Source organism: Emydura macquarii, unplaced genomic scaffold, assembly GCF_026122565.2.
Source record: "Emydura macquarii macquarii isolate MOO-44397 ecotype Brisbane River unplaced genomic scaffold, CSIRO-AGI_Emac_v2 contig_1876, whole genome shotgun sequence".
Classification (NCBI taxonomy): domain Eukaryota; kingdom Metazoa; phylum Chordata; order Testudines; family Chelidae; genus Emydura; species Emydura macquarii.
In genome coordinates, this window is record NW_027132013.1 from 21,947,779 (window position 1) to 21,960,369 (window position 12,591).

General features: G+C 41.0%; 1 protein-coding gene across 1 annotated transcript in view; it reads right to left on the bottom strand.

The window, feature by feature from the left end:
* The window catches only part of GANC (glucosidase alpha, neutral C), a 44,554-nt gene that overhangs the window by 6,182 nt on the left and 25,781 nt on the right, over positions 1–12,591 (bottom strand). Inside the window, exons 12-20 of the mRNA XM_067558141.1 lie at positions 11,888–12,014; positions 10,059–10,138; positions 8,784–8,927; positions 8,259–8,355; positions 7,818–7,919; positions 7,054–7,297; positions 5,077–5,141; positions 3,661–3,737; positions 591–665 (exon numbers count right to left, since the gene is read on the bottom strand). Coding sequence (XP_067414242.1) covers positions 591–665; positions 3,661–3,737; positions 5,077–5,141; positions 7,054–7,297; positions 7,818–7,919; positions 8,259–8,355; positions 8,784–8,927; positions 10,059–10,138; positions 11,888–12,014 — 1,011 coding nt within the window. The remainder of the gene's footprint in view (positions 1–590; positions 666–3,660; positions 3,738–5,076; positions 5,142–7,053; positions 7,298–7,817; positions 7,920–8,258; positions 8,356–8,783; positions 8,928–10,058; positions 10,139–11,887; positions 12,015–12,591) is intronic.

Here is a 12,591-nt window from a genome sequence, read left to right on the forward strand (position 1 = left end):
GGGGCACGGGGAGCTGAGAAGCCCGGGGCTGGCTCCCAGTGGCGAACGGGGAGTGCGGGGAGGTGCAGCCCACCGGGAGCCTATGAGCCTGTGGGGCTCCCAGCAGGGAGTGGAGAGATTGAACTCTCAGCTCCCCACACTGCCCCTTGTGGGTGGCAGAAATGCTCCTGATCAAGATGCACTCCACCAACCTACAGAGGGCATGTGGACATCATCCACTGCACCAATTGCTGTGGTGGCTGTAAGTTGACCTATGCTACGTTGATTTATTTTTGTGGTGTAGACAAGGCCCCAGTGGGAGGTGATTTGGAGATGGAAGGGGGTTCACTGTGGAGTTCTTGTCTGCCATAACTAGTCTCTTATGTGTCTGTCTGAGCCTGCAGCACTCATATTATCACTTTGCTGTTTCTTAGTTTGAACCATGTTGCCTAGAGTTAAAACAGTGTCTTTTTTTTTTTCTTAACAGAAGCTATGTTAAGTCTCCTTGCAGGACTGCAGTCTGTCAGTATTCTGATTTATGAGTGTATGAGGGAAAAATCTATTTGAATCTGTCAACCCAATAAAAGCAATATTACAAAACCAAACCATACACTCTCCAGTGTTACTGGGATCTTCAGAGTGCCTGGGCAGTCCAGTCGTCTAAGTCTTCTGAAGTCATACCAAAGCTACATCAGGAAAAAGGCAGAAGAAACAAACATAAGATATATATTATGGAAAGATCTGATGCCTCTGCAGGGGTGTTTGCTTTGTGATTCCATCTCTGGCTGTCATTGTCTCTTACTGTATTCTTGTGATGCAAGGAATAACATTTAGTGTGCTGAGTCCAACGACCTGTCCAAGAGACTTAGCAAACGTGCGCTATACAGATACACAAAATGGAGAATGACCTTTTCTAGAACTTGCACTTGCTCTGCTATGTTTCAGAGCTGCTGGAGCTGCTAAGCAACAGTAGCATTTCCAAAATGATGAGACTTTTAAAAAATACTTTATAAGAAACCAATCCAGTGTAAGCACATTTGTACCTTAACATAATCTAAGTTTTCCACAGGCATCCAGTTTGTGTGCTGAGGTACAAGCTATGGGGTAAACCTCTTCAGTACATGCGGCAAGACTTTTTTTTTTTTTGGCTTCAGGGCCTTTGGTATGAGTATAAGAGACAAAAGGAACATACAGTCTGTTTCTCACGAATTTGTTCATAACCAATTTCTTATTATGTTGTTAAGTTAAAAGGGCATTTAGTTCTGTGTTTAGTGCATGTGAAGGGTTAAATTTAGACTGGTCTGACAGCTGAAACCCTCTAGTGCACTGAAAGCCAAGTGCATATTCAGGCACCCACAACAGTATGTGATTTTTCACATTGTCCTTGAGAGATCTTGCCCCCAGTGTAAGGTTATTCAGTTTCTGATATTCTCTGTTGGGTAAATACTGTCAACTGTATAAAGCAGATGAATGTGGAATTTTCTCTATTCTCTGGGATCAAAAATAAGGCAAACAAAATAACTGCAATGTAGGTGACAGACTTGACTGAATTTATTAGGATGTTCCAAAGCATGCTGCTAAAGCAGGCCATTGGAAATGACTATACAAAGCATCCTTTGCCTCTGCACCATAGTCCCTGACGGGATTAGCAGTTACGCCATGGTAGGCAATAAATTCCTCTCGCAATCTTAACTAAAAAAATATGTTTGTCAAAGCTTGCTGATAGAGACCCTAATCAATCTCTCCCATGTTTCTATATCCTGCCTTATCTCAAGCATAGTGATCAAAGAACTCCTAGTTCCTCATACATAGGGGGAAGAGCCATAGGCTTTTACTTGACCGTTCATACTTAAGGCTATTCCCTCCTCTCCTTTTCTCCCTGTCTTCCCTTTCATCTGCCTCCAAAATTAGATCTCAAGCTTCTACTCAGTGCAGTGAGTTGCATTCGTCAGAGCGATTCCCAAGACATCTGGCAAATCTAATGACTTCAGATGCTGAGAAAAAATTAGTCAATACTCAGCTATGGAATCTGAAGAAATCTCTTCCCAAAGTACCACCTTGACAACCTTTGCTTCCGAAACCAAGTCTTTTATGTAGGAGCACACTGTACTGCCCTCATGTGGATGAACAACTTTCTCTTCAGAGAGGTACTGACTTCTTATCAGTGTATCATATGATAGTAGCAAAAAGTGTGAAAACACTGGCCAAGATTTTTAAAAGTGCTTAACCAGGGCAACTAATCACAGAACAACAGTCTGCACTGCAGCACTCTGCATTATTATTATTTAGACAGGTAGTGGCCAAAGTGTGTTAGTCGCTGAAATGAAGAGCATGCAGTCTAGACAATAGGTGGATGAAAAGACCAGAACATACAAGCAAAATGATCAAATGACAGGCACGCAGCAAAATTACATGAAAAACTGTTAAGTTCCTCTCCTTGCATCCTTCCTCTACCATCCATCCCCATGTCTTTTCCCCCAGGTTCAACTCCAATATCCTTACTATCCTCCATCCCAACATTTGACCCCTTCCTGCCCCATAAATGAGAAATTAACCTTGCAAAAAGGAAATGAAATAAATAAGCAGACAACGTAGTCAGTTAGAATGTTGCAGGTGTGAGGATAAATATTAAATTAAAGAACTAAGGTTAGCTAAAATTTGGTTGTGCTGTAAAGAAAGGCCCTGACTAGCAAGTTGAAGGAAGGCCTTGAAAAGAATAAGTAATAAGGCCAGAAGGAATAAAATAGGGAGGGTGTCTGGTTCAAAGAATAACTAATGAGATAAGGGGAAGTTTCTAAAAAAAAAAAAAAAAAAGGCTTCTAATTGATAGGGGTGACTGCAGATGGTTTAAAAAACAAAAACAAAGATAATCTCTTCAAATGAGCCAACGTGGCCCTTTCCCAACCCACAAACCAGTGTTAATGCCTGTTGGAACTCAGGTGTAAAGGGAAAACTGTTGGATAGCTATAAGGAGGCGAAGAAAGGCCTTGGGAAGAAAGGACGTTGTAAATCTTATCTGGATTAAGACTGGAAATAAGGGTGAACTGTCCCTGGTTGGCTTTTAGCTGAAGTCAGTAATTGGCAGTGACATCACTTGTTTGTTAAAAAGGCATAAAAAGTAAACTCTTATAAAGGGTTCATTGTTAATACCTGCCTAACCATGTTGAGCTGACCAATATAGGGCTAAGCACCCCTGGGTTTAACCCATTTGTAAGTATCTTGATCAAATGCTTATAAATGTTTTCGTTACCTTTGGATGTAATCAATTGCTTATTAGTTAGGCTTTTTAGGCATGTTTAGAGCAATAGTATAAGTACCATTTGGCCTTTGGATTTAATAAAGGAATTTATGGTTAAATTAGTGCTTGATGGTTTCCCACATCAATAATTCCAAATATTAATACTTCCAACAAGGTGTCACAGAAGAGTGAGACTTTTAAATTAGAAGAGAATAATGGCTCTGTGTCTCAGCTCTGGGAAGGTAGTCTATGTACAGAAAGTACAGAGATTGCTGTGCAAGAGATAGGCAAATAGGAAAGAGAGGCCTTGAGAAGGGGACTTGGGTTGACACTAGTAACACTATCACTTATTGATTATGCTGGGATAGAAGAGAACTCATGGAAATGGAGGTAACATACTTTCTTTGATTCTAACATCAGAGTGGGTTCTTAATTACGCTTACCTCATCAGACCCAGGCAGTAAAACGTTCACTGTAGTGGCCTTTTGTTCAGTGACTGGATGCACCAGTAAAGCGTTTCCTGAAATAAGAAATACAAAAGGAAATGAGAGCACTCAGCATGGCCTGTGGATAGAACATTGGACTGAGACTCAAGGAGACCTGGACTCTATTCCTGGCTCTGCTACTGGCCTGCTAGGTGACCTTGGGCAAGTCACTTAATTTCTCTGTGCCTCAATTACCCCATCTGTTAAAAGGGGATAATGATACTGACCTGCTTTGTAAGTACTTTGAGATCTACTAATGAAAAATGCTGTATACAATAATAATAATTCATAGCTCTTGTATAATTATTTTCCCTTTACCCAAAGATACCATTATGGGGCTAATATTTAAGGTTGAAGGTTACAGACACATTGGATGAGATTTTTAAAAGCACCTCAGGGAGTCAGATGCTTAAATCTCTTTGTAACGCAATGGGAGTTAGATAGGTGCCAAATTCCTTTAGGTGCTTTTGAAAGCAGAACTCATTGTCTGTAAAAGTTACGACCATGCAATGTTAAACACCAGCACAGAATCCAAAACTGGCGTGTGTTACCAATATGTTAACAATGGACTTCCACAAAAATGTTCCCCCTTCACAGGTGATAAAATCCAGGGAGAGATGAGGGACTGGGGAATCTATTAGTATATTTTCATATTTAAACAGAAAACAAGTTCTTATAACCAGAAGCAAGGAAGAAGACAGCCCCATTTGGCAAACAAACTCCTTTTAAATGCACTTCCTTGGAATTGTTTACACTTTGTTCTGAAAAATATATTGAGTAGGTTGATTGCATAAAGCAGTGTTCAATATGTGTAACTGACAAGGGTGTGTGGGAGAAAAGTTTCTGAAGATCTAACACTTGATACATTTAAAAGACTAAACATTTACTCTTTAAAATGTATTTTCTAGCAGAGGTAACTCAACTCTGGCAGGGATGGTTTATTAGTATCCATAGAGAAGGTGAATTCCATCAGAGGCACTGAAATCACTCCAATCCCTCCATCAGCTATGGATAATAGTTATTTGATGTCATTCCTGATGCAGGTAGTGGTTTTAGAGGCTGGAATGAAGTCCCATCTCTGCCATATGGAAACGAGGGCCAAGATTTTCAAAAGTGACCAGTGATAATGAGTACCTCAATTTTTTCATCTCAACATGACACCTTTAAAGGAATCTGATTTTCAGAAGTATTGAGCATTCACCCTCTGAAAATCAGGCCTCTTTAAAATGTCTCAAGCTGGGCACCCAGTTTCACTCACTTTTAAAAATCTTGGCCACTGGTTTTCATACTTTTTACTACTATAATATGCAGAAATGCTTAACTTTGAAACTTAAATACCAGCTGCTGTGTGGATTTAGGAAATGGTCTACTTACCCAACATGTACTCATCTTCCACACCAAAAGTTTCCTGTTCCTCAGGGAACTCTACCCAGAGAGGCCTGTAGAAAGCAAAGTGGAGTCCTATCAGTTTCTTCTTTCCCATTGATTCCTTCCGTGATTCAGCTGGAGTCCTCAGGCTCCCCACCATTTTCTACATTCCCACTCTCCTACAAGGCTCATTTTGTGTCTACCACCATCCAACCAAGGAAGACTGGACAATTTCTCATCTGTGCCTTTAAATGCCACTTCTTATACAACCATTGCTATTCCCAGATGAACAAAAGTTAAGGCACTACCCAGTACTTTCCTACTGCTACCTACTTGCAAGTGAAAAGCTGATCTAATCCAGCATCCAAAGCAAGCTCTTGCAGGGCAGATCACAGTGTTTTGGCTACTCAATGTGTGTGCTCAGTCTAACTACTGTTTGTGTTTCTTTTTGCTCTGTTTTTGGCATGTGTGTCTGTTTTGCCCTTTGCAACCCTGGGAATCCACCTTTTCCTCATGAACCCATATAGCATTAATCTTTCTTCTAGCAGAGGAGAGATGGACAGGACTTTCCTGCATAGTCCATCAACATTGCTCCTGTACAGGCTAGTTTCTGGGGGACAGTCTCTCTTTTTCTCAGCACTTGAGTGTGATGATTCTACAGCACTCCTGGGTCCTGCTGGTCAGGGATTGAGAAACCTGATTCAGAAGTCGAATTGTGTAGTAATGTGGTACAGTAACCAGATGGTGACTGCACAGGCCTTGTCTTGCTTATTTATAATTACAAATGTTATGATAACAATAGCTCTTTCTAGTTAGTAACAAGAACTGGAGCAATTCTGTGGATTCCCTCACAAACAAGGCCTGCCTGACCTAATAGGCATCCTGTTGACCGCTGCAACTCCACTGTTTATTGACCCGCTAATGAGGCACATTTACACTCTGCTTGTCCTTATAAACCAGTGAAGAAAATACCACATTTCCTTTTTAGTTTCTGAATTTGCCACAATAACTAGCTATAACCATGGCAGTATTTATTGTTGTGCATAGTCCGTGTGGTCAAAATTGGCCTGATTTTTCAGAAAGGTAGAAGCCCTGGGCATGGACAGGGCAGTAACCGTGTATACAAATGAAATGTTTGTATATGCTAATAGCCAGAGAGATGCCTGCAACTGGCTCTTGCAGTGCCTGCATGCACAAATCAGGTTCACAACTGAGTGCATGCTAGAGCTTCTGCCCTATTAAAAGTCAGGCCTTCTCTTGAGATGCATTTGCATTACAGCTAGTGAAGAGAAATGTGACAGAAGTAGGACAGCAGTTCTAGTGCCATTTGTAAGAGACAGAAATACAAGAGAGTTTAGTAATATTTATCCTCTGTTGATATGACTGTTGTACCAGCTCCACTGAGACCACTCATTATAGATTGGAAAGGAGCACAATGGAAGCTAGTTTTCCACTTTCATGTCTATATTACATTACTAAAGGAAAAGTGACTATAGGAAATGTGGCATGGCATATACCACATCCTTGAATTATCTATACGAAATGAACTCTGGGAAAGGTAACCCAGTTGGCTTAGTTTCTTCAAATGCCAAGAGAGAAAGACAAAAGGCAGACTTCGAAGCTTTCAGGTTGGCTTAGGAATCTACTGGCCGTATTTAGATATGGACAAAAACAGTGGATTACATTCTTCTGGAATCTGATGGAAGTTTGGTGTCTGCTGCATTTTAGAAATGTACCTAAAACTGCATGTGGGAATGGTTTATTTAACTGATGTGCTCCATGGATCTCTTTTAGAAAATGACTGTATATATTATTTGCTTTTAAAAATTCAAAGTGAAAGTCACAAAAGTAAGGGAGAGTAATTTAATTTCCCCCTCTCATGAATCCTTCTTGACAGAATCATTACATTTCTTGGCTCATAAGAAGGGCTTTTTCTATAAAGAGCAAGACAAATAGTTTTGATTTAGTCCCTTATGATCTTACCTCATGACGGGTTCAGCAGTGGTGTGTGCCCGGTAGAACAGCGAATACAAGTAGGGAAGAAGGGTGTAGCGCTCTCTAATGGCTTCCCTGATGATCCGTGTGTTCTCGTCCCCAAATAACCATGGTTCACGCCGTTTGCTGTCTATATTGGCATGGCCTCTGAAGAATGGCTGGTATGCGCCAGCCTGATACCAGCGAACAAGTAGGTCTGGTTCTGGGTCTCCAATAAACCCGCCCACATCAGCTAAAATATAAAGAGACGTACTGGTTGGTTTGGGAAAGTATCCTGAAAACTATGAATTTCTCTTATGACAAACGTTTCAAATCTATTAATACATTAATATAATACGGCATCTCCCAGCAGCTGCTTGGCCACACAAAGTGAAAAAATGGTCCGACTCTCGCCTAATGATGAGATGGGTTGAGAGCTGTTAAGAGACATAGTGAGTGGTTTTCCTTGTCACAAGGGAAAATTATACTAGACTAAGGCTAGTGGAAGACAACTCCAAGCTGTCAGTTCAAGGGACTCACATGCTACCAAAGATTACTACACCAAAGGACAGAGAGAAGAATGCCAGTGGGAGCTGTAACTGGACTAAATATAGGAAACTGTTTTGCAATACATTGGAGTGTAGGAAAGAAGTGGGTTGTTCTGGTGGTTGTGCACTAACCTTTCACTCTCTGTGTTTAAATCTATCTCGAGACACAAGCTCAGGAAGGCTGGTGGCCCACACTTAGTGAAGAATCCCAGTTAAACTCCTTACCTCCACAGAATGAAATTCCTGCAATACTGAGCGTGAGCAACATTGGAATGGAGATTTTTAAGTAACTCCAGTCTGCTACGTTGTCTCCTGTCCATACTGCACCTGGAAACATCAGTAGCATGGTTTCAAGTTTGCACACTGAATTCAAACCCCTAGTTCAATTTATACTTGCAGGTAAGGGTAGAGGAAGAAGAAAGGGGCAAGCTAACAGATTGGCTTCAAATACTCTGCTTGAATACAATGTGGTCCTGAAGCATGAAACAGATTTTAAATTCGCTCACACTACTGGACAAATGCACATCAAGTCTGCCATCATAGTGTTGACAGAGTATTTCTGTGGTTATTAGTACTGAGGTACCAAGTACCAGCCATAGCAAAAAATAGCGCATAACAGAAAATCCAGCACTGTTGTATAATTTTGTGAAGCTTTTTCATACTTACCATACTTCTGTGACCCGGCAAAGAAAGATCGTGTGAGGACAAATGGCCTCTTCTGTCCTCCAGAGCGTTTGATGAGTCCTTCTGCAGTTGCCATTTGCTGCAAAGCATAAGAATAACTAACAAGGAGATAATGTAATTACAGACTGTACATATCACACTCCATTTTTAGCCAATTAAAGGCAGGAACAAGAAGAAATATATGTCCAGAAATAGTAATTATTATTATTAGTTAAGGTACCAACGGTTGTTGGAAGACACTAGACCAGAGGAAAATACAGACACAACTGCCATTGCATATGGAATGGATCAATATTATTATACTGTGGTGGAGGAAAGATGTGCATGAGTGCTATCACTGCTACAAGTCTGATTTAACATGGAGAAGCTGATTCCAACATATTGGCACCTAGCACAAGCTAGTGCCCTAAGCTTGATCAGAGCATCTGGGCGCTACCACAGTACAAATAATAATAACCATGATCATCAAGGATAGGGCAGCTGCTTTTTTGTCTGCAGGGGCCCTACCTGGTAAAAGCCATAGAGATTGTGAATCTCCCGGTGCTCCCAGTTGCTATGGTGGATGGCATCTCTCGGCAGGGTTAATTCTGCCCCTTTGAAGACTGAGGGCTCATTCATATCATTCCATGCAAAGAGGATGTCAGTAGAGCCCTATGGTACAAAGTAGTATTTAGGGTACATTTAAGTCATTACTTTAATCCAGTGTTACCCAAATTGTAGTGGTGAGTGATGCTAGTGTAGGGGATACACAGGAAGAGACACCACAGAACAATGGCACTGCAGATATGTTCTCATGGCTCCAAGTAAAGCTGAGGGTGACTTCTTGAAAGCTACCTTGTCTTCCCTCTCTTCTATCCTAGCAGCCCCTAATTCATCTGGCCACAGGAACGTCTTGTGTCTATAGGGTTGCAGTCCACAAGTTTATTTGACCTTTTTCAGCTCTCCTAGCACTCAGCCGAAATGGCTGTGCAAGCATTGTTGCCTCAAGCCTCACACCACGCAGAATGTCGCCTTCTCATGAGTGATGGTGGGAAGGAGGGAGAGGAGCATAAAAGTTCATAAGAGAATTTAAAAATATTAAACAGCCCAGAGGAAAACTGCAGAAAAGGACAGGAAAAAGAAAAAGGAGAGAAAAAGTTGTCTTGGGAAGTCAAGTTGTCTTGGGAAGTGAGTCGTGCAAGTTTACCAGCCCCTGGCAAATTGGGGCTCCAACAAAAAAATCATTGGGAGCTGGACAACGTTTCAGGGACACACATGTCTAATATTGAATACAGCCTGGAAGGGGCTAGGAGCGGTGTGACTATGAGCTATAAACAGTCAGTACTTGCATACTATTCTCCTCACTTAGAAGGACTTACTGTGAGGGAGGATGACATAAGAGCAATTGTGAGCTCCTCGAAGGCAATACTATCACATCATTCCCTATGTGGACTCCTATTGAGAGAAGCTGAGAATGGGGCAGCTGCGTTAGATGATATGGTGGTAAAATGACTGTACCCTGTCCACACCAAAGTCTCCATAGTTGCTACCACTGAAGGAATTGCATCAGTGGTGAATTATGCTCCTAATTTTCCTAGTCTTGACAAGGCCATGGTGAGTTTCCTTCTGCATTCTATATGGTTATCACTATATTCAGGATATTTTCCTGTACAGTCTAATGACAATCTACAAAACAAAATCTCACTAGCTTACTTATCTAGTACTTTATCTTCTCTGACTATCTCTTCCCCATTTTCAGGCTTTTAATGTGCTCTGTTGGATCCAAAGAGAAGAAACACAAACCTTGTATGTTTTGAAGGCAAATTGATCTGTATACCATTCTCGGACCTCAGGATTGGTGAAATCCAGGTAAGAAGAGGTACCTGCAGGTGTGGACCATCACAATTATCATGTTAACTTTTATAGCATCTATTGCCTTGGCCTCAAAGCACTGTGACATGTCAATACAATGACCTCTACAACGGGTAGCACCAAGACTTCTGCCATTGCTGTAACCTTAATACATAACCCAAAATGCCAGGAACAAAAACCTAACCAAAGTGTAACCAAGTGCTAAACTGAACAAGTATACCTTACACTGTGCTTTGATGACCACCATGCTTGGATTCTGGTGGACTAAGTTTCACAAAAGATGGTGAACAGGATCTTGAACTACACCCAGAAGCAAACTGGAAGCCAGTGAAGGAATCGAAGCACTGGTGTTATGTGCTTACAATGGCTAGTATCACTCAGGAAGTGGGTAACTGTGTTCTGAAGTACCCAAGTGGTCTGCAATTGTCATACTAAGTTCATTACATATAACAAATATAGAACCACACTGATTAAACATTGCACACAGGTGGGCTGGTTTGCTGTCAGTTTATGTCCCTGCTGGAACCCCAAGGATCTTCAGAGATTTCCTTGTTTACAGAGCTCTCTACCCTTCATGTGCCAGTAATGCAATGTTGACCAACAGTATAGTGATAGTTTTGGAAGTGCAGGCACTCCCAAGTATAGTCAGGTGCATTTTGTTTCATTCCTATCTACTTATTTCAGAGCTTCACCCGTGGCATGACTCCCTGGTTTATTTGTTACTCGGTCAAAAGTCATGTTTTTTTGGAATTAGATGGATACTTTAAAATATAAAATTGGAGACTGCCAACTTTAATGGGGTTTAAATCCTATTAAATCCTACCTTCCCTTCCCTTTTACCTCCTCAGATTTTTCTCTCCCTCTCTCTCATCTAACCCCTTTCCAATTTTGCCAATCCTTTTAGTGAAAAGGATCTTTCTAGTATTGTTTCATTCTGACAGCACGAAGGTCACTGTCTCTCCCTTCATTGCCCCACAAGCTTCAAACGGGAAGGATTCCTCTATCCACACACTATACAATAAAGAATGCAAGACTTGCTCCATTAAGTTTGAAGTGTTTTCAGAAGGGTGTCTGAGGCCCCACTAGGGAGAAGTTGTTAATGAAATCTTTGTTCGCTGTTACAACATCTAACGGTGAAGTGTGGTCTTGGGTTTTGTAACAACCACCCATTGTAACAACCACCATTAAAAATCCAAGAAGGAATGGCAATCTTATCTCATTAAAATTAACTCATTTCAGTGATTTAAACTATAAATGATTCCTCCTCATTTCTAGACTCTTTCAGCTTGTTGTTATCCCCCCCAGTGACTTTAACAGGAACCTTGAAGACCTCTTCTTACAGTTCTTTTAACAATCCAGTTTGTACCAGTCTATTTGACTCAACTTTTGCTTTCTTTCATAAACAATTTTATGTAACAGGCTGGGTTGGATTTATGTTAAATTGGACAATTTAGAAGATTAGCCTTTGCACAAGTTTAGTAACTTTATGGTGCCATGCCACCTAGAGTATATGCAGAGATAATAGACCTAATGGTAGAGGAATTAGAGCTGGGAAGAGTAGGAGGTGTATTAAAATTGTCAAAGGAACTATAAATGACTTAGAATTATGAATATCCAAGAATTTCACAAACATTTTTTCCTTTTGAGATGTTAGTTCTATCCAGTTGACTATCCACTTTTGACTCACTTTGCCATTCTGTTATACGACTGTAAAATCAACAAATTGAAATGTATGGACTATAAGCAGTGGGTTTTCTTACCTGGCCAACAGATGCCCTCAAAGTCTTGGCCTTTCCTATCCTTCACAAAATACCCCTTCTTTTTGCCCTGAGCGTATAGGGTGTACATGGGATCAACCTTAATGTGGGGATCTATAATAACGACAAGCTGCCAACATAAGAGATGAGAAGACCCCATTAGCATCAATTGTTCAGCATATTACTGTAAGATCTCAGTCCTGATTCAGGTTAAGGAACGTGCAGTCACATTTTTTAAAAAGCAGTTACTGGCCCTTATACATATGTAAACTAGCTGATTTCACATGACAAGTAGCAGTGCATGTTTGCCTACCAGAAATAAGTGTCAGCAAAGGTCAGTACTATACCATGCCATATACTTCAGTGGAAACTAACCTCCCCACCCTTAAAAACAACATAATACAGCATTACACAATTGATGAGGTGCATCTGGCAAAATACATTTCTCCCTGACCGTTGTGATGAGCAATTTTTTCCCTAAACCATAAAATGTAATTACTGTGACAAAATCAGGCTGGACAGCTGTAGGAAGAGTGGATCTATGGGGTTCCAGGATGTGGGTGGAAAGGCTCCTCTGTCAGCCTAAAGGGAGGAGCTACTGAGCCCGGTACACAACTAATTAAGGGAGGGGGGCAACAAATGAATTAACAGGAACAGGCGTGGGGATCAAAGGGTTAAAAGTGGGAAACCTGAAGGGGTCACCAAGC